At 33.8% G+C, this 22,487-nt stretch overlaps 1 protein-coding gene and 1 pseudogene across 2 annotated transcripts in view; one reads left to right on the top strand and one right to left on the bottom strand.

Moving 5' to 3' along the window:
• The window catches only part of USP32 (ubiquitin specific peptidase 32), a 207,539-nt gene that overhangs the window by 133,674 nt on the left and 51,378 nt on the right, over positions 1-22,487 (top strand). For both annotated transcript variants that reach the window (XM_069482324.1, XM_069482323.1), the window contains exons 7-12: positions 885-992; positions 2,555-2,670; positions 3,044-3,106; positions 12,482-12,565; positions 17,235-17,296; positions 20,075-20,177. In XM_069482324.1, coding sequence (XP_069338425.1) covers positions 885-992; positions 2,555-2,670; positions 3,044-3,106; positions 12,482-12,565; positions 17,235-17,296; positions 20,075-20,177 — 536 coding nt within the window. The remainder of the gene's footprint in view (positions 1-884; positions 993-2,554; positions 2,671-3,043; positions 3,107-12,481; positions 12,566-17,234; positions 17,297-20,074; positions 20,178-22,487) is intronic.
• LOC138391958 (septin-7 pseudogene) lies at positions 9,316-10,407 on the bottom strand (annotated as a pseudogene).

The following is a 22,487-nucleotide window of genomic DNA, read 5'->3' as shown; positions in this document are numbered from 1 at the left end:
AAACTTATTGCTATGACTTTTTATTTAAAAAAAAATGAACACAAAGAATAATTGGGACATCATAAAAATAATATTTGGAATCTAAATATTTGGGTTAATCTTTAAGGGCACTGAATTAGAATATAAAATTATTCTTCAGATTCCTAGGATACTTCGGAAGTATTTGTTAGGAGCGACAGCAGGTAGGGCTCTGGGTTTCCATCTACTTCAACAGTGCACTTATGTTTTTACCTATTTGGAACTGGAGGTTGATATTTCATTTGAAAATAAAATTATTCCATTTCTACTTTTTACAAAAAGTTTGAAAACCACAGGATTAGATTGTATGTTCCCTTTCATTTCTGAAATTTAAAATAATCATGTATAAAAGATTAGGCAATAAAAAGATGCTATAGTAGAGAATTTCTCTTCTTGTAATATAGTATATTTTCCCATGCTTCATGAAAGAGCTTTGTGAGAGCTCATTAATATTACCACAGTATATCTTTGAGTGTTCATTTAATAAGCAGTTCACTTTCTCTCTTCTTTTTTCTTCTCAGTCTAAGTAAGGATAATTGCTGTAATTTCTAACTTTTTCTTTGGTTTTTAATTTTTATTTATCAACTTTAAAAAATATAGGCATTTTTAGTTGTTGAACATTGATATAAGATAAATACAGACCGATATAACCAAACACTAAAGGGTTGTAATGTATTTTCAGTTATAATTATACCAAGAGAAAAAAAGAAATACTTCCTGAGACGTTAGGAAGTACTGATAAACTTTTTTTTTTTTTAATTCTGCCAGTTTATGGGAAAGACTCATTCTTCCTTTAGTAAATGTGTCAGTATTAACATTAGGAAGTTTCTTGGCTGTGATTTATGATGTCTTTTTCTATTTCACAGGGTTGTTTAATGCTTTTGATGAAAATCGTGACAATCACATAGATTTTAAGGAGATATCCTGTGGGTTGTCAGCTTGTTGCAGGGGACCCCTGGCTGAAAGGCAAAAATGTAAGTGTTAAACATTGTCACAAAATTTACAAACTATGTAGAGATAAAATCAGTTTTTGTTTGTGTAAAATTATCTGTGGATTAAGTCTTGCATTTTCATAACTTTGTCAGGTTGGCAAATATTAATCTCATGTTGGGGTTTTACTGAGGTCAGTGTAAGGAATCAATCATCTATTCTTTTATAGTGTGGAATAATTTGGGATCTTTGTTATTAACAATGGGGTTGATTTTCCTGAAGAATTTGTAATTCATGATAAATGGATTGAATCAGCCATGATGTATTTGAAGATTTCAAGCACTGAGGAAATATTTTCTGGTAGTCTATATAGAGAATTTTGTGTTTTCCATAATTTAAAGTATAACTCATTTTCTGTCCCTTGCACACATTATTATTTTATTGGCAAAATAAAATTTATGGTCAAAACACAACTTTATTAAATACTAAAATGGTGTTTTTAACCTAGCTAAAATGTTGTTACAGCATAATTTGTAAGCATAAGTATATTGCATTATTAAACCTTAACCATGTTTGAGAACATGCTGCAGTTAACATTTAATTGGAACCTAAATCAAATATATTTACTAAGGTCATTATCTCTGTGTCTTTCTAAACTATATCTTCACAGATGTTGCCTATTTGGGTGTGGTGTTTGATATTTTTATTTTATTTAGTAGTATTGTACTATGATGCACTTAATTGATTTAATACCATAATTATTCTATTAATAGGGGTGTTAGAAATAGACAATTTTTAATCTTAAAAATTCAGATTTCTTTTTAAATTTTCTGTTGATATACCATTATTCCAAACTGACTTTTCGGTAGATTGTTTGTTTCCATTAAAATTTAATGTTAAATAAGGAGACTGAAATCTCTACTTTTCAACTGAGATGATTTATTGCCTTTAAAGCTTTTCTATTTTTTATATTTCTTTTGTTGCTGATGAACTAATGGTAGTTAAACTAGAGTGATTCATTGGGAGTTAATTGGCAAAGAGCTGATCTTATAAGTCTTAGCATGTTGTATATGAACTTCATTAAAGAGTTGAAATTGTTCATGACAAAAATTTGAATGTACTATAGTACATTGGAAAGGTAAAATGGAAGCAATCTACCTTTACATCAGCTCATGATTATGATTTTCTATGTAGATGGGATATTTTAAGCATATGAGAAACAATTGCAATGATCAGTTTTGAATATTAGAAATTAACTTAAGGACTTGCATATCTGCTCAAAACCTTTAAGGTATTATAATATTTATTGTATGGTGACTTAGCCCTTTCTTTCTGGTGTGTAAGGAATTTACACACTCTAGATGTGGCTGAAAGATAGGGCTCCCTAACCTGGGTAGTGATGTAGAGCAATAGATTCATGATGTGTAGGAAGTCTTACAAGTTCCAAGGACTAATGACTTATAATAGTCTCCAGATAAGAACTGCTCCAGAATACATATATTTGCCTGAGAAACTATGTAATTATACAAGAGAAGGTTCTAGTAAAAATGTATTATGCTTCAGAATATAAAAATAATTTTCCTCTGTAAGTGTTTCTTTTCTTTAGTTTGCTTCAAGGTGTTTGACGTTGACCGTGATGGAGTTCTTTCCAGGGTTGAACTGAGAGACATGGTGGTTGCACTTCTAGAGGTCTGGAAGGACAACCGTACTGATGATATCCCTGTAAGTTCTTATTGTATAGGTTGTCTTGTGTATATACTTCCAACAGGAAAATGGAATGAATGATTAAAACAAAAAAGAAGAGAAGAATTTGTTATTGCTTTCAGTTGCTATGTTATACTACTCAGTATTTATAACTAAAAATGCAAAATTGGGAAGAGAGTGTGGCTTTAAAAAAAACTTAATAAATTGAATTTATGAAGAGAAAGAATGAAACAACAGGAAAATTATCTTAATTTTTAAAATGAATATGAGAATTTACTTATGGTAATTAAAAAAAAGTTTGACCAACACAGTAAACTTTAGCCACTGAATAGTAAAATAAAAAGTGTATCCAGTCTTTTCTAATTATTCCTTTCGGTTGCTGTTTTTAAAGGAATTACATACGGATCTCTCTGACATTGTAGAAGGCATATTGAATGCACATGATACCACAAAGGTGAGTCAAGCTAAGACTAATTTATCTTTTTCTAAAAATATCATGTACCCTGAATTGGGATGTTTAGCTTGTTATAAATGCTTGAATCTCTTCTGCATCATCCGTACCAGTATTTATCTGGACCTGTGGCTAAAATACCTCCAGGTTATTGCTAAAGATAGCCCACACCACCTTTAAACAACTCTATGAAGTATAATGTAGTATATGAAAACATTTATTATAAGCCTGTACTTGGCATTTTATAAGAATTAGGTAGATAGAGCCCTTGACATCTGTAGTTTATAATCTTTATTTCTTCCATTTTAATAAGTTATGGTAAGGCTAACCTTATATTGAGCAAAAGAAGCCAAACAAAAAAAGAATACAGACTGCATGAAGTTCAAGAACAGAAGCAAAACTAACAAATAGTGATAGAAGTGATTTCAGGGATGGGTAAATTAAGTGGGAAGGCCATAAGAATATCTGTGATTATGGAAATGTTTTTAAGCTTAATCTGGGTGGTGCATATATTCTTTAAAAAACTTTTTAAAAATAGTTGTGATAAGTGTCCCCCTTGAGTCCTTCTAGTAGCAGTCAGAATAAGCAGGTAAAAGCAGGAATAGGCCGGGCGCGGTGGCTCACGCCTGTAATCCTAGCACTCTGGGAGGCCGAGGCGGGTGGATCGTTCAAGGTTAGGAGTTCGAGACCAGCCTGAGCAAGAGCGAGACCCCGTCTCTACTAAAAATAGAAAGAAATTATATGGACAACTAAAAATATATACATAGAAAAATTAGCCGGGTATAGTGGCGCATGCCTGTAGTCCCAGCTACTTGGGAGGCTGAGGCAGGAGGATCACTTGAGCCCAGGAGTTTGAGGTTGCTGTGAGCTAGGCTGACGCCACGGCACTCACTCTAGCCTGGGCAACAGAGTGAGACTCTGTCTCAAAAAAAAAAAAAAAGCAGGAATAAACATGTACTTTACAAAGAATAAATCCTTGTATTATTTAGTTTGGTAACATTTATTACTAATGATATCACAATAGGTTTACTCTTATAGCTTACATTACTTTGACGTTTCTATGTCCCTGTGAAATTAAAAATAATTTACCTATGTGAGGCACATTTGAATCTTTGAGTCTTTCTACTCAAACATTGACATGTACCAAATAGCAGATTGGTAGGATCTGGACCACAATGGTGTTATTAAATAGAAAAAAATAAATAAATAAATAGCATCAGGGTTTTTTTTCTTTCTTTAATCATAATTCCAGAAGAAATCATCATATCCCTGTTAACTGATTCTCAATAGAAACAAATAATAGAAATGACTTTTTCAGGGCTTGAGCTTTATTTGGCAATTCACACATTCTTCCCCCTTCTTTCACTTCTCTCTGCCTAAAACTAAGGTATCTACTTCTATTTAGTATGTATAAGAACAGAAACCTGGGAAAGTTTCTGCTGGAAAATTTCTTATATAGAAATATAATTTCTAATGACTTTTCTTACTTTTATAATTATATAGATACTTTTATATAAGATGGAGTTGCTACTTCTGGCTCTGCTATGAACATTAAACAAGGTCATTTAGCTCCTTCATTTCCTATAATATAACCGTGATAATGAAATAGTAACAGTTTAGGATAGAACTTGGATTTTTCAACCAAACCTATGAACCATATTCACTGGTGACTACACTGTACCAATATTACCCATTCTTTTTCTAATTACTAAGTCTTCTCCATCTTATCTAATTTATTTGTTGATTTAAAAAATATTTACTGAGGCTGGGTGTGGTAGCTTATGCCTGTAATCCTAGCACGCTGGTAGGCTGAGGCAGGAGCATTGCTTGAGGCCAGGAGTTTGAGACCAGCCTGAGCAAGAGTGAGAACTCTATCTCTACAAAAAAAATGGAAAAATTAGCCTGGTGTGGTGGAGCATGCCTGTAGTCCCAGATACTTGGGAGGAACACTTGAGCCCAGGAGCTTAAGGTTACAGTAAGCTATGATAACACCAGTCCACTCTAGCTTGAGTGACAGAGCAAGACCCTGTCTCTTGGGGGGAAAAAAAATTTAGTGAGACTGTAGTGGATCAAGATCTAGATGTTGCCTTTGGGATGTTTGCAACCTCAAGGAAAAGATAAATAAGAGTTATATTACTAAGTCTGATCAGTGCTATGTTAGAAGTTAGCCCGGGTATCATGGGAGCATAGAAAAGGGACAATATAAATCAAGCTGTGAGAATCAAGAAGCTTTCTGCTAGGATGTGACACTTGAATAATTAGTTAATTGTGATTAACAGAAGTAGTAGGTTAAAAGGCAATTTCTAAAAGAGGGAACAACAAGTGGTAGGATAGAAGACATTATTGTGTAAAACAACCTGTATGGTCCTGGAACTGTAAATATTTTGATGTAGCTGGAACAACAGGTGCATATTTGAAGGCTGTAGATCTAGATTGGGGCCACATCATGAAGAACCTTGGGTACAAAGTTGGACTGTACCAAACTATGGAGAAACTTTGAAAGATTTAAGTAGAGCAGAGCAACATGATCAGTTGACACCATTTTAAAAGTCAAGGCCACCCTTAAATCGAGGATATTTACAAACAAGTCATATAGTCAATGAATTTGCTTGTGGAAAAACTCAATTATACCTTGCTTAGCACTAGTCCTAACTGCAATCAGTAAAACATTCATTAAATTGAGAGAAAATAAAATCTATTTACAATTCTAGTTTTTAAGCCTAATGCTATATATTTTATAGGGAGTATTAATTATTACTCAAATGTCAGTATAGCAAATAAGCTTTTGACCATCATTGTCCATATAACAAATTTGTATAGTACTATCTGTTATTTCTTTTCATGATTTTTCTTTCCTTTTGGATATTAACATACCTTTGATGTCTGTGTACTTTCACCATGAAAATTATTTATTGAATATTTGTGATTACTAGTTTGATTACATAAAGAATCAGATTATCTTACAAATCATGTTCTTTTACCATCTTAAGCATTTTATATTTTGTTCTCTGTTGATATAAATATTCCTTATACCATGTAAATTATTACACATAATTTATATTTTTACTTTCAAAACTACATTTATTTTATTTTTAAATATTAATAGCTTGGATTTTTCAAGCAACAAAGCAAAATAAATGGAAATTATTACATATTCATATTTTACTACGGTTTCCCTATCTGTTCTCAGTGTTAATTGCTTTAAAATTAAAATGAATTTATACTATCTGTTAATTTTGTCATCAGTGTAGAATCATTTACAATTAAGTTATTACTTCAAAGGTAAAAAGTAACATTTTGAAATGTAGCTTCTGTTCAAGATGGCCTCTCTCTCTTTTGGCATTCTTCATTTTTCTGTCCTAGAATTTTAGGCCTTGATTGTTGATTGTAAAACTCCATAATGAATTGAAATTTATCAGAAAGTCCATTAAGTTATATAACACATCTTTCTCTTTGCCACCTATGACTGAGGTATATGATATGGCAGAGCTTGAAGATCCTCTGGGGTTTTTTTGTTTTTAAGAATTAAATTCTGGTTATTCTCAATAGATAGTGGAGGAGAATATATACTATTCTGACCACCAGCAAGCATAGGATAAATTTATACGTATTGTATGTGTTTTATATTTAAAAAATTGAATAATACTGTATAAGCCATTCTGCAACAATTTTCTTATTTTTTTCCTAAATTTCACAAATGTTTATTAACCATCTTTCATATGTTAAATACAAAACTTTATGTAGGAATTAGTCTTTTCAGCCTCTGCATAGTATTCCATCATGAGTATGCTATGATTTATTCCTGTCTGTTTCAAAACTGTATTGTTATAGTCAAAAAGTCATTTTCAAAGGCTAGAGGAATACAAATGGTGGATGGTTATGGAAGTAATTGGCAGTTCTGATAGAATTGTAGTATGAACAACAGGCTTCTAAGTCAAAGATCCTTTTGGGTATACTATATTACAGATCCCGGTGTTTTTAACTTCTTGTACAGTAAGTCCTCACTTAATGTTGTCAATAGGTTCTTGGAAACCAATTTTACCATAGGCTATTTGATATAAACAATATTCCTATGGCATATTTCTAGTCACAAAAACATCGCCAAACTTCTAAATAAAGACCTAAAACATTCTGTGCCTGTCATGAGTCTGAAATAAAAGAAGAAAAAAAGACCCAAAACACTTTTAATATTAAACATTGAAATAAATGTGAGCTATACATACATTTAAGCAAGATTAATAAAAACAAGTCAGATGATTATCTGCCTGATTTTTGGTGAATCAGTGAGTGATGGCAGCGGACATAGTGGTGGTGAGTTAAATCAAGGAATAAATGTTTGCAAGCTGTGAATTTTAAGAACCTCCCACCACCAACACAGTTCAAAAACAGTAACAAATATATCAGGCTTGGTAAGTGCCTTCGCACCACGTCATTTAAATTGTCATGAATTTGTATGATTGTTGTATACTCTGAGTTTTTATTTTACAGTTATTTGTATTCATTCATTTTCCAACCTGCTTATTCTGATTCAAGGTCACAGGTGGCCAGAGCCTATCCTTGCAGCTCAGGGCATAAAGCAGGAACCAACCCGAGAGAGGATGCCATCCCATTGCAGGGTGCATTCACACACACACCCACACTCACTAATACTGGGACAATTTATTACTTTTTCATTTTTTATTTTTTGTATCACAACATTGTTAATTATGTGAATTTTTTACAGTACAGACAAAAAAATATACAAGCATAATGTATGAATACAGCTAAATGCAGAATGATGACTTCTCTTTAAGAGGCCATGATCTCTATTTCTAGTAAAATGAAGAGACTGCATATAGGTAAAAAGAGTTTGGCTGTTAGCTTCACAATTTTGCCTAGAAATGATCTAAAAATGCATTTTCCCCTCCTACTTACCATAAAGTGTTAAAAGGGAGTTAAAGGAAATTTTCTTGTTTGTTCCTTACATATCATATAAAAGATGCTATTATTATATTCTATTTTAGCAGGGCCAATATATGTGAAATATCTAAATTAAATGTTGATACAAAAATGAAGCAATAATGAGATTCTGACTATGGGGGGCACAAACAAATGGGAATAATATATATTTAAAGGATCCAAAACAAAAACAATAAAAAAAGTTGTTATAAAAAAGCACTGTAGGTGCACTGTAAACATACAGGGCTTTTTCCCGTCCATGTGCATTTTTAAACAATGGAAGTCTCAAGAAATAGGGTAAACTGTGTTAGTCTAAATTATATTAGCGCATATGCTGCATTGAATGGAACCTTTGTATTTTAATCATCGCAGAGAAGCATAGTTTGCATCATATTTTGACGGTTTATACTCAGTGAAAACCTTCCAGAGTCCTTTTATTTTGGAATATCCCGTGAGCAATCAAACTGCAGACCAAGATTGAATAACAGTAAACTGTTCTCTTGCATTAAATTGAAGATATCTGTTCAATTAAAATAAAGGAAAGGGAAATGTAGGCAAGATACTTAAAGCTGTTACTTTCTAAGTACACAACACCCTAGACAATTCAAGGCATCTTAATCTTCATCAAAAACAACAACAAAAAATTAAATTTTATCAGGCTGTTAAATCCATGATTATGAATAAAGCTGGTGCAGATTGGTCAAGTGGATCCAACAAACACTGATGTCCAAGCTGGCATATTGGCAGTTAATATGTTACTGGTGATCGATAGAGTTTAAAAGATCTTCCCTTTTCTTCTTGTTCTTTTCCAAGGTTCTTGAAGAGTTCTGTTATTCTAAAATAAATACATTGTTAAGCTTCCCGGTTTGTTTTATCATCCTCAAACTGGTGATGTTTTTTCTCTAATTCTTTGTGCTTTGCTTCTAAATTCTTTTTTGGTTGCTCATGGTGCCATTGGAGCTCAGCTCCGAAGTCCTTCCATTTTTGAACTTTTTATTGACCTTCATCTCAGATACCTGTTCCAACTTGACCTCCATCTTCTTCAACTTAGCTACATGCTCCCTTCTTTCTTCTGTTTGTGCCAGAAGGCTCTTGGTAAACTACCCTTTATTCTTACTGTTACCAACTCCATTATAAGTCACAGCTGCCGGTTTTCTGCTTCTGTAGTTCTCATAGCATACATTATTAGTAACATTCTTCAAGTTCTGCTCGTGTGTTCTTAACAGCATATTTCTTATAACTGTGAAGTCACATAGCGTTCGCCATTTTCGACTTTAGCAGCACCCAAGGATACTGCCTTCCTCTGACCTTTTGCCATTAACTTCAGTGATAGTATTACTATTAATACCTACCACAGCAAGAAGTAGATGGTCTTTTATCTTTCTTTTTTTCTTTTTTCTTTTTTTTTTTTAAGATAGGGTCTCTCTCTGTCACCTCAGGCTAAAGTGCAGTGGCCATAGCTCACTGTAAGATCCAACTCCTGGGCTCAAATGGTCCTCTTGCTTCAGCCTGTGACTACAGGCGTGTGCCACCACACCTGGCTTTTTAATTTTTGTAGAGACAGGGTCTCACTATGTTGCCCAGAATGGCTTTATCTTTTTAACAAGTTTATTTTCTTCTTCATCATTTGTTTCTGGAAATTTGCATCATTTAATTTTATGTTCTTGCATTTCTTTCATTATCTGTTTTTTAAACTATTACTGTCCTCTGGGTGTGAACAGTCTGCTTTGGCAATAAATGGGATGATACTCGTTTTTTCATGTAAATACTTATAAGCTTAATATCCAATGCTTGAAGTCCATATTTCGAAGGGAGCAATGAAGCATAAACAACAGTGCACCTTGTTACCAAGCATCTGTTCACTCAAGATTCTGCATTTAGGTAGTCTTCAAATTTACTGTCAATGTAGGTGATGATAGGCTGCCAGTGATTACTGTGATCCACTGCATCTCCAAATCTTGGGCTATCTACTATTATGAGCAGCAAGTGAACACCACCTTCTTTGATTAAAATTTTGGGTGGTTCTCCCTGTACAGTGTTTTTTATTCTATGGGAAGGACTCCGGATACTCTTGAGAATACAGATCTGTGAGGAATAATGAGTTGATTAATGTTGACTTTCCCAATCCAGATTCACCTACTACCATAAGTGTGAATTCAAACCCTCTTTTCACTGATTTTCTGTATACTTGCCTTGGGAGATTGGCAAATCCCCCCACGTAGCCCTCGAGGGTCTTCTGTTGCCATGGTGCTGCTGTTGATGCTCCTCTTTGTAGCAGCAGATCTTGCACTGTACTGGGTTGATTTAGACACACGAATTAACCTAACGTGTGTATCTTTGGGATGTGGGAGGAAACCAGAGAACATGGAGAAAACCCACACAAACATGGGGAGAATGTGCAAACTCCACATAGACAGTGGTCCTACCTGGGAATCAATTTTTTTTTCCCCATTAATATTATATCGAAACAACCTTGAACAAAACGATATTCAAGGACCTGCTGTACTGTATTTGGCAGGAGCAGGGAAGAAAAAGCCTCTTCAGACCACTTCATTGTTGTTGTAGGTGAACAGGACAATTTAAAAATGTTATTGTGGTGAGAAAGATAATGTGATTCAATATTAGTCATAATCTGGTGGTTTGCTTACCCCTCTCCCTGCCTTCTACTTCTAGACCATGAACTTGTTTGAAAAAACAAAAATGAAGAATTTTCCTTTTTCTTCCTTTCAGTTTAGCTTATTTCTCTACCTGGACTTGAAAGACTTTCTTAACTATTAAATCCCTCACATATCTGTTGTTTGGTTATAAGACAGTTGAAATATACACTTCAACGATTCCGCAAGTCATTTTTTTTTCTATTTTAAAAACAATGTGAATATATTTTTCTTGTTAATATTGAAGATTGCCTCCAATATATTTGAGGCATGAAAGAAAGTGAGGGTAAATAATATTACTAGAACCTCTTTATTGGCCGGGCGCGGTGGCTCACGCCTGTAATCCTAGCACTCTGGGAGGCCGAGGTGGGCGGATCGTTTGAGCTCAGGAGTTCAAGACCAGCCTGAGCAAGAGCGAGACCCCATCTCTACTAAAAATAGAAAGAAATTATATGGACAGCTAAAAAATACATATAGAAAAAATTAGCTGGGCATGGTGGTGCATGCCTGTAGTCCCAGCTACTCGGGAGGCTGAGACAGGAGGATTGCTTGAGCTCAGGAGTTTGAGGTTGCTGTGAGCTAGGCTGACGCCACGGCACTCACTGTAGCCTGGGCAACAGAGTGAGACTCTTGTCTCAAAAAAAAAAAAAAAAAAAGAACCTCTTTATTGATTTAGTTGTCTAAAATTGTTTAAGAAAATGGGCAGTATTTCTTACTGTGTTTGTGAAATTCACTAAATATCTATATCCATATATCCTAGTTAAACCATATATAGTCGGATTACCTTTATATAAAATTTTGTTATTAAATGCATCTGGGCAAACATACAGGAATAATCTTATATTTGTTTACCTTCTGCATTGTAGAGGAGTTAGGAAAGCAAAGAGGAAGATAATTGCTTTTCTGATTTTAGCCAACATTTAGATTAGTATTAACATATCTAAATAGAAATTGTATCCACAAAGCTGATAATTATAATCATGGTGATTTAAAATCTTATATATCATATGATATTATATAATGAAAAGAGAATATAGAAATATCATTAAATAATAAAAGCTAAAAACATTGTTCATCTAGGATTGTTAGGTAATTATTGAACACAAGAAGTAAAAATCATTTGGTTATATTTTCGCCTGACAAGAAATTATATATATATATATATATATATATATATATATATTTGCCTCTATATGTGTATGTAATTTTTGGTACACATTGATATCACAAAAATGTTGCTTCAGTCAGTTTATAAAAATAATGTTAAATTGAATTTTGAGGAAATATAATGTAGGTATTCATTCTTGATACAAATTTCTTTTAAATTTCTAAGAAGTCTGTTAGTGTTGCCAGATGTTTCTAAAAAAGTGTTAGTAGATTGTTAAAATGAAAGAGCATAATCCAGGGAGTCTGCTTTTTGGTTTCAAAATTAGTGAATGTGTCATTTTGCCTACCCAGGGCCTTTTGTGATTTTCTGTAATAAACCCTTGAAGCTGAAATACTGTAAGTTATTTTCCAGATATTATTGGGCAAAGATTATTGATCATAAGCTGCCTTGTTACCATTGACTGCTTGAATGGAATTACAGATGGCATTTGTATTTAATATAAATTTTGTCACTTTTAAATTTATACTAGCTCACCTTTCAGGTGAACACATAGCAGCCGCTGTAAATTATTGCTTTCAGAAACACAACTAATATAAGCTTAATAAACCAGATTTATTCAAATGCTATAAAATACAAGGATGTTCTTAATATGAGATTTTTTTACTGTCTCTCTTTCAGATGGGTCATCTTACTCTGGAAGACTATCAGATCTGGAGTGTGAAAAATGTTCTTGCCAATGAATTTTTGAATCTCCTTTTCCAGGTATGTTTAAGGTAAATGACAGGTATAGAGGGTAGTAGTACCAGTAGTTTTACATCCTTTCCATCATATAATAGCTAGAGTGGTTGTGTCTAACCTGCAAAACTATATGTTATAAAAAGAACTACATCATCCTACGTACCCCCTGAAAGATGGTAAGACAGAGCACGAGTGCTTGCTGAAGCTTCTCAAAATCATGACCCTGGGATATAGGAAAGTAGAAGGTAGGTGATTATGTCTGTTTATCTCATACTCATGATAGAATAGCATGTAGACATCAAGAATAATTTAAATTGCAAAATTCTTCATAATTTGCTATTTTTCTTCACTGTAAGGCCCTTCCTAATAAATAAGGCAGTATGACTAGAAAGATGGATCATAAGAAGGTAACTGTAAATTTTTCAAAGTATTCAGTCTCTCCAGTCAGGAGATCATCTTAGCTGTAAGGCTGTTTCTTGAATTTTGTTCTTTAGAAGGTCCAAGGAAGATTGAGAAGGAAGGAAGGCTAACAAGAGTGAACATTAAGTCATAGAGCTTGCCAGATTTGAAATATTTTCCTAGTTAAACTAGTTCTCTTGCTCTGATTTTTAAAGATATTTACATTTTCCCATTTTTCATAGTTCTTCATAAGTATTTAAGTTAATAGATTAATAGTGATTATTTTAGTTTCTTTTATTTTATTTTCCTTTCCTTGTAGAAGTACCCCTGTGAACGTTAGAATGGTTTGGTATGTTTATATCATATATCATATAATTAACCCTTGAGGCAGAAATACATCATACCAAACCATTGGTATATGGTTTATATCATACCAAACCATTCATGATCTTCCATTTTAAATAAAGAATAACTTGTCTGTGACACAGTTATGAAGGAATAAATGAAAATTGGTCTCTTCCTTAGAGCTAATGACTCATTTTTATTTATTTAAAATATATACAATGTGATAAGCCTGTAATATCCATTTAAATCAATTATCTTACTATCAGTTATAATTTTCATCAGGGATTCAAACTGATAGCTTTATAAAATACATATATGAAAATAATACAGATCATCTCTATAAACAGAACTGACTTGCTTGGTAACATGAAAATTGGTCAACTGTTTTCATCTCCTTTAAAATAGTATCTTCAGTAGTAGGCTCTATAAGCTCTTTCACTATTGTTACTTTTAAAACTGCTTTATCTCATATTCAATATATGAACATTTTGATCACTTAAGTTTATGTCTGAGTCATCTTGTAGTTCTCACATACTATAGCATTTGACTTTTGGTATTGCCTTTCCTATTTTGTCATTCTTATCAGGGACCTGGAGTGGCACTATTTTTCTATGACTCTAACTTACACATAAATATATACTTGAGATTTGCTTATGTGTGTGTTTCCAACATTTTATTATGAAAAGCTGAAATATTTTTTCAGTAAATACTGTATTATACCTACCACCTAAATTTTATCATTAGATTTGACTATACTTGCTTTATTACATATTTAAATATGCTTCCAATATTATATTTTCAATTAATATACGAGTAAGCAGGCAGTTATGCTAAATTGTTTTATTTTCTATCTGTATCCTAAAATTGATAGAGTTAGCTGGTAAAATTAGTGATACAATATTGAATTATACTCTTATTTTATTTGCCAAGATCTCACACTTGGCTGAGTGTGTGGGGGTATTTAAAATGTAGCATATATAAATGTCAATAGAATTATTCTGAAAACCATTCTTGAGGTGTAATATCTTTTTTTTCTTCACCTGGTTTGAACACACTTCAGATAGTGAGGTACTATCTTTATTTCCACTCCTTTTTTGCCAAGAAGCACGCTAAACATAATCCGAGTCCTCTCTTTTGTACATTTGTTAAAAAATATCAAATTCTAAAGAGTATGGTAGGCAGAATAATGCTGCTGCCCTCCCCATATCTGTACTTTTAATTCCTAGAACCTGTGAATATGTTATCTTACATGTCAAAAGGGACTTTGCAGATGTGTCAGGTTAAGAATTTAAAGATGTGGACAGGCCAGGTGTGGTGGCACATGTCTGTAATCTCAGCTACTTGGGAGGCTGAGGCAGGAGGATCACTTGAGCCCAGAAGTTTGAGGTTGCTCTGAGCTAGGCTGATGCCACGATACTCTAGCCTGGGCAACAGAGTGAGACTCTGTCTCAAAAAAAAAGAATTCAGAGATGGGGAGAGTAGCCTGGATTATTCAGGTGGTCCCAGTGTGATCACATGTGTCTTTAAAAGTGAAGAACTGTGGTGGGAGGAGAGGAGTGGAGGGGGAGAAGAGAGAGAGAGAGAGAGAGACTGTGTTGTTTTTGTGGTAATTTGTTACAGCAGCAATGGAAATAGAAAACCAATACAGAGGGAATAATCAGTCCATATTTATAGATTGAAAGGCTCAATATTGTAAAGATGTTAATTCCTCTTGATTTATAGATTTGGTGCTATCATAATCCAAAAGGTTTATTATTGTCATTGTTGTTTCTGGAAACTTACAAGATAATTCTAAATACATAGAATGCAAAGGTCCAAAAATAGCCAAGATAACATTAAAGAACAAAGTTAGAGGGCTTGTATTACCAGATATTAGGACTTATAAAACAACAGTAATTAAGACAATGTGATATTTGCATAAAATTAGACAAATAGATTAGTGGAACAGTCTTGAGTCCTTAAGTAGACCTACACATATGTGGTCACTTGATTTATAACAAAGACAGCAGTGCAGTAGAGAAGGGAAAGGATGATCTTTTAATTAAATGGAGCTGGGTCAGTTGGTAGCCAAATGGAGAAAATATGCATCAGTATTCCAACTTCATACCACACATAAATTAATTCCATGTAGGATACAGACCTAAAAGTGAAGGTGGGAAAAAAAAAAAACTTCTAATAAAAATGTAGGAAAATATTTTAATGATTTTGAGGTGATAAAGAGTTCTTAGGGCATATACAGCACTGACCATAAAGAAAAAGATTAACTTAGACTTCAATAAAATTTATAAATTTTTATAAAGAGATACCATTGAGATAAGCTAAAGTGAGAGAAAATATTTGCACTTCCTATATCCAATAAAAGACTTATATTTAGGGCATACAAAGAACAAAAAATCAGTAAGAAAAACACAGAATCCCAATATAAAAATGTGCAAGAAACCTAAACAGGTACTATAAAAAAGGGAATGTTCAAATACCTAACACATTTATGAAAAGAGACTAATCTCTTTAGTTATCAAGGACATACATATCAAAACCATACTTGAAATACTACTATTCAAAGTAAACACCAGATGGTTAGTTTTTAAGTGATACGAAATGTTGTTAAGGATAACAAGCAAGTGGAACCTCTCACATATTGCTAGTGGGAATATAAATTGGTATAACCAATTTGGAAATTGTTTGGCAATATTTATGAAAGTTAGACATATGTATACCCTGTGATCAGCAGGTCATATATACCCCATGTGTATACCCTACAGAAATGTGTACATCTGAGCACCAAAACACATATAAGTATGGTCTTATAAACAGTCTTTGTTATAGCTAAAACTAGAAAATGACCTGAATACCTGTCAATAGTAGTTGGATAAATACATGTAGAACATGCATCCAGTTGTATACTTTACAACAATGAAAATATACTTTTATGAGAACATTATATTAAAATATATAGTATTAATGGACTGGGTATGGTAGCTAAGTCCTGTAATCTTAGCACTTCGGGAGGCTGAGGTGGGTGGATTGCTTGAGGTTAGGAGTTAGATAGAGACCAGCCTGAGCAAGAGTGAGACCCTGTCTCTACAGTACAGAAAATAATTTGCCTGATGTGGTGGTGTGCTCCTGTAGTCCTAGTAGGGACTCCCAAGTCCAAGTAGGTACTCCCAAGTAGGGAGCCTGAGGCAAAAGGATCATTTGGCCCAGGAATTTGATTTTGCAGTGAGCTATGATGTCACCACTGCACCCTAGCTCAGGCAACAGAGTGAGACCCTATCTCCAAAAAAAAAATATTAGTAATATTAATGAAATATTATGAAAAGTACATGTTTTTTTTTTTTTCCTTTTTTCCTTCCCTCTCCTTCTACTCTCCCCTCCCTGTCCCTCTTTCTTTCCCCTCCTATTTTCTTCTTCTCTTTCTACTTAGAGATTTGAAAAATCAGCCTCCATTGGAGTGGTTTGTTTAAAAAAATAAAAACAAATGTGGCAGGGTGGCTCATGCCTGTAATCCTAGCACTCTGGGAGGCCAAGGTAGGAGCATTGCTTAAGCTTAGGAGTTTGAGACCAGCCTGAGGAAAAATGAAACCACCCGTCCCCCCATCTCTACTAAAAATAGAAAAATTAGCCAGGCGTTTTGGCACACCTGTAGTCCCAGCTACTCAGGAGGCTAAGGTAGGGGGATCACTTGAGTTTGAGGTTGCAGTGAGCCATGATGATGCCACTGCGCTCTACCTGGGCTGACAGAGTGAGCCTCTGTCTCAAAAAATATATAAATAAAAACAAAAACCACACAGCGAGAGTTAAAATTTGCTCAGATGAATCATTGATAATCAATCATCATTTAAATGCAATTGCTAATTCAGATTCCTATCTAGAAAGTGGATCTCATGCAGAGAATGTGAAATATTATACATTTAATAAAGTTTGATTTACTGTTTTTTTCCCCCCTTAGGTGTGTCATATAGTTCTGGGATTAAGACCAGCTACTCCAGAAGAAGAAGGACAAATTATTAGGTAAGTATGTAGTTTCAGTCTGGGTATTTTTCATTATGCAGTTGAAATTTCAAACACCTAAAATATATTGGTTATTAAGTAACAGCATGTCCCATGTTAATGTAATCATCACAGTAAAACTCTGTTTCCCAAAAATGGACACATAGTGATGTATTTTTATTAAAGTACCTTCCTAGACAAGGGACAGGACTAATTTAGAAGTCAAACTGTATTTAACAATAAAATTCCCCTGAATTGTAAATTTAATTTTTTGAAAGAAAAAAGACGTAAAAGATAGCCAGTTTTCTTTAGTATAAGAAATTTCATGTTTATTGTAGAAAAATTAGAAAATAGTGCTAAGCAAAAATGCCCACAATGTCTGTATTTACAGATAATTGCTGTTGACATTTTTAATATTCACATACCTACAATGATGCATTTAAAATTTTTGCAAAATGGGAATGTTCTGAAATACTATTTTATTCCCTGCTTCTGTTTCCACTCCAGATCTTATAAAATAATACATATTGTATAATAATACAAAACTATTCCTTCAAAAATTATTTGGATTTTGCAGTGGATTCTTAGATGTGACACTAAAAGCATGAGCAACCAAAGAAAAAATAAATTGAATTTCATCAAGATTAAAAACTTTTGTACAGAAAGGGCATTATCAAAAAACTGAAAAGACAACCTACATAATGAAAGATAATATTTGCAAATTATGTATCTGATAAAGGTCTAGTAACCAGAATATATAAAGAATATAATAACAACAAAAAGTAAACAACCCAATTAAAAAACAGGTAACTAAAAATGGACTCAAATACACATTTCTCCAGGGATGCTCAAATGATCATCAGGCACATGCAAAGATGCTCAGCGTAGTTAGCAGGGAAATAAATGCAAATTAAAACTACAATGAAATTCTACTTCTCGCCCACTGACATTGTTATAATTTTTAAAATGGAAGGTTTTAGTGAGGATATGGAAAAATTGGGACCCTCATATATTGCTGGTGGAAATGTAAAATGGTGCAGCCGCTGTGTAAAACAGTTTGGTAGGTCCTCAACATAGAGTTACCTTATAACTCAGCTGTATACCCAAGAGAATTGAAAACAGTCACTCAAACAAATACTTGAACACAATGTTCATAGCACCGCTATTCACAGTATCCAAAAGGTGGAAATAGTCTATACATCTATCAGTGGATGAATGGATAAACAAGACATGGTATACATATGCCATGGAATATTATTCTGCCATAAAATGAAATGAAGTACTATTAAATAATATATGCTATAACATGAATTAACCTCACAAATGTGCTAAGGGAAAGAAGCCAGACATAAAAGGTCACATAGTAAATTATTCCATTTATATAAAATATCTAGAATAGGTAAATTGGTAGATACAGAAAACACATTGGTAGCTGTCAAGGGCTGGGAGAAATGGGTAATGGCGAGGGGGAATAACTGCTTAATGGATGACTGTTTAATTGGGGTATATGAAAATGTTTTGGAACTTAATAAAAGGTTGTAGTTGCACAACATTTTGAATGTACTAAATGCCACTGAATTATAGCTTGTATGTATTAAAATCATTAATTTCATGTTATGTGATTTTTACCTCAAAAATATTTTTTTTAAAAATCACAATGCCAGGCCGGGCGCGGTGGCTCACGCCTGTAATCCTAGCACTCTGGGAGGCCGAGGCGGGTGGATCGCTCGAGGTCAGGAGTTCGAGACCAGCCTGAGCAAGAGCGAGACCCCCTCTCTACTAAAAAAATAGAAAGAAATTATCTGGCCAACATAAAATATGTATAGAAAAAATTAGCCGGGCATGGTGGCGCATGCCTGTAGTCCCAGCTACTCGGGAGGCTGACGCAGTAGGATTGCTTAAGCCCAGGAGTTTGAGGTTGCTGTGAGCTAGGCTGACGCCACGGCACTCACTCTAGCCAGGGCAACAAAGCGACACTCTGTCTCAAAAAAAAAATCACAATGCCACATCACTTCACACCCACTAGAATGGTAGAAAACACTGACAACAACAAGTATTGGAAAGAATGTGAGGAAAGTAAAACCCTCCTACATTGCCCATGGGAATATTAAATGGTGCAGCCACTTTGGATGTTGGTTTGCCAGTTCCAAATGTTCTTCACCTGTCGGATAGGTAAACAACAATATGTGTTATATACATACAAAAGAAGACTGTTGAGGAATAAAGAACAAACAACTGATATCTGCTAAAATAGATGAACCTCTATTATGTGAAATAAAAGAGACCAGATGTAAAAAGCCATGTGCTGTATCATCCCATTTACATGAATAATTCAGAAAAGGCAAATCTATAACAGAAAGAAAATAGATTAGTGGTTTTCTATTGCTGAGGTAATAATAGGGATTGACTAAAAATGGGCACAGGTGATGATCTTTTTGCACAAATTGAAATATTCTAAGCGTTCTAAAACTATATTGTGATGATGGTTGCACACATCTGTAAATTTACCAAAATCCTTATTTTACATTTAAAATAGGTAAATTTCATATTATGTAAATAATTCCTCAGAAAGCTGTTTTTAAAAATATCAACATAATGCTTGAGAGTGTTCCACGACTCTTAATTAGCTTATCAGTGGAAATAATAATATTTCACTAATTTAAATTGTGGCAGTCTCTCCTGAGTACATCTGTTTGTTTCATGTTTTTTCTTTGTAAAACTTCTAATGATAATTTGTGGGTGTTGTTACATGTTTCCACACAACTTCATTTGATTACTGAATTTCTTTTGTATGTGCAGAGGATGGTTAGAACGGGAGAGCAGGTATGGTCTGCAACCAGGACACAATTGGTTTATCATCTCCATGCAGTGGTGGCACCAGTGGAAAGAATATGTCAAATATGTGAGTTAGATTCCTGTTTGTTTTTATTTTTCATAGGATTTGCAACTCCATTAGACTTTGTGTGACTACTGGCCAGTAATAAAATGCTCCAACTTAGATAAATATTTGAAAGGAAAGGAAATGAATATTTATATGATACTTGCTATGGGCTAGGCTCTGTGCTCACACTTCCACATAAATTTCTTCCCTTGCAACAACTCCGGAGAAAAGTAATATTTGGCATAGGGGTGCCTGTGTATGTCATGAACCTCACCTCTCATTTAATTCTCACAACATCCCTTTGAGGAAGGTAATATCATACCCATTTTACCTATGAGGAACCTGGTGCTGAGAGAAAAAGTAACCTGAATATCTTGATCAGGCTGGAAGACTTAGGATCAAACCTAAGGACTGACTTTAAAGTTCGTGTTCTCTCAACTACATCATTTACATTGTCTTTCATTAGTTCACCCTTTCCATCAAAAAGTTGAAGACCCTTGGGTAAGAAGTACAAATTTCCTATACAACTAAATTAATTTCAGAACTAACATTAGAACTTCGAATTTCTAAAAGGTAATCTTTCATTGTTCCAAATAAAAAGTTAAAGAAGAAATTCTCATTATTGAATATTCTAGAATCTTATTTAAAACAGAATTTTTTTTCACAATTAAAAACTGAAGAGAATAATGCCAGGAATCAAATGTCTGCATACTTGGAGAGTGGGTTGATATATAGACTCATTGTTATTTGCCAAATGATCACCAATAAAAATTCTAATAATTTTATTCATATTTTTTCTATATTCTTTTCTGTCACTGCTTATTATTAGAATATTGGTAGATACTCTTTACATTTTCTACCTTACCATTCTTCCTCGTTCTTTTTACCTTTTGCAGAGTTTAGTAGTGTGTTTTCACATGCTACTGTTAATGGGTATATGGGTTATTTTAAATGTGGGGCTATCATATTGGCCAGGCACAGTGGCTCACACCAGTAATCCCAGCACTTTAGGAGGCCAAGACAAGATCATCACTTGAGGTCAGGAGTTCGAGACCAGCCTGGACAACAAAACAAGACCCTGTCTGTACAAAAAATTTAAAAATTAGCTAGGTATAGTGGCACATGGTTACTACTCAGACTCAGAAGTCTAACATCTGGGTGAATATGGGTATGAGTCTGAGAATTTCCTCAGCATTTACCAAGAGGTAACTTAAGAATGCAGTAAGAATACTATGAGTTTCCTTTAAAAAAAAAAAAAATGAAAACCAAGTTACTCAAAATCTCATGCTACTGTGTTAATAATTGGGAAACATGGACTTTGTTATAAAAGGCAAATGACAACCTTGTAGATGATGGTGAGTGCAACTAAAGAAACGAGAAAAGGCATGGGGTAAAGCTTCAGTCTTTATTTTGAAACACTTTTTGGTCTTTATATTCATAGTTTAGCCTTAGAATGAGTGGTTATTAATGTCTTACTAAGTACAGACTCAAAGAATAACCTAGTTTTGTCTTGAATGTATTAGTTTTTTGCTTTCTTTAGGAACATGACAGAGGTCTTGCTCTTAGCAGTGTGTACCTTATAAACAGACAGAAGTGCACTGACAAGAACATGAACCTAGTTTGTTCTTGTCTGCCATAATCCTTTTGTGCATTAAAGGGATTTGAGGAGAGTAGTAAGGGAGAGATTTACGGGGAGAATCTACATAGTCCTTTCCCCACTCTGGCATTATTGTCTATTATGTATCGATCAGATATCAGTCAAAATCTACTTAAAAATGAAGGCTAATTTATTGTTACAAAAATAACAATAACCTGGGAAGAGAGTATCAGTTCATATGCAGGGGAAGGAGGCAAAGAACTATGCCAACTTCTTAATAAGATGGCAAAAAAATGTAAGTGGAGTAATGGCAGTCCTTTCTAAATATATGTACTAATTAGAAAAGTGTTCTTTACTAAATAAAAAATAACTTCCTTTTAAATGCAAATAACCTTTTTAAAAAGTGACATCCTGGGCCTTGTTTTCCCCATCTGTAAAATAATAATAATAAGTTCCCTCATAGGCTGTTATGAGGATTAAATGAGTTTGATACATGTTAAGTGTTTTAAAACAGTGTCTGGTGTATCGTAAGTATTAGTTATTGTTATGAGAAACTGGTATAAGATAATTGTGGTAAGCTTAGACTGTCTGTGATAGAGTCCTGGCCCTGCCACTTGCTATATGACCTGGAGTTCTCTAGCTCAGTTTTCACATATGAACAATGAGATTAGTAATTATCTATTTCAAAAAAAATTATTTCAATCAGACAGTTATGAGAATTAAATGAGCTAATA

Source organism: Eulemur rufifrons, chromosome 9 (genome assembly GCF_041146395.1).
Source record: "Eulemur rufifrons isolate Redbay chromosome 9, OSU_ERuf_1, whole genome shotgun sequence".
In the NCBI taxonomy this organism is placed as follows: domain Eukaryota; kingdom Metazoa; phylum Chordata; class Mammalia; order Primates; family Lemuridae; genus Eulemur; species Eulemur rufifrons.
This window is presented reverse-complemented; position numbering and strand designations above follow the sequence as displayed.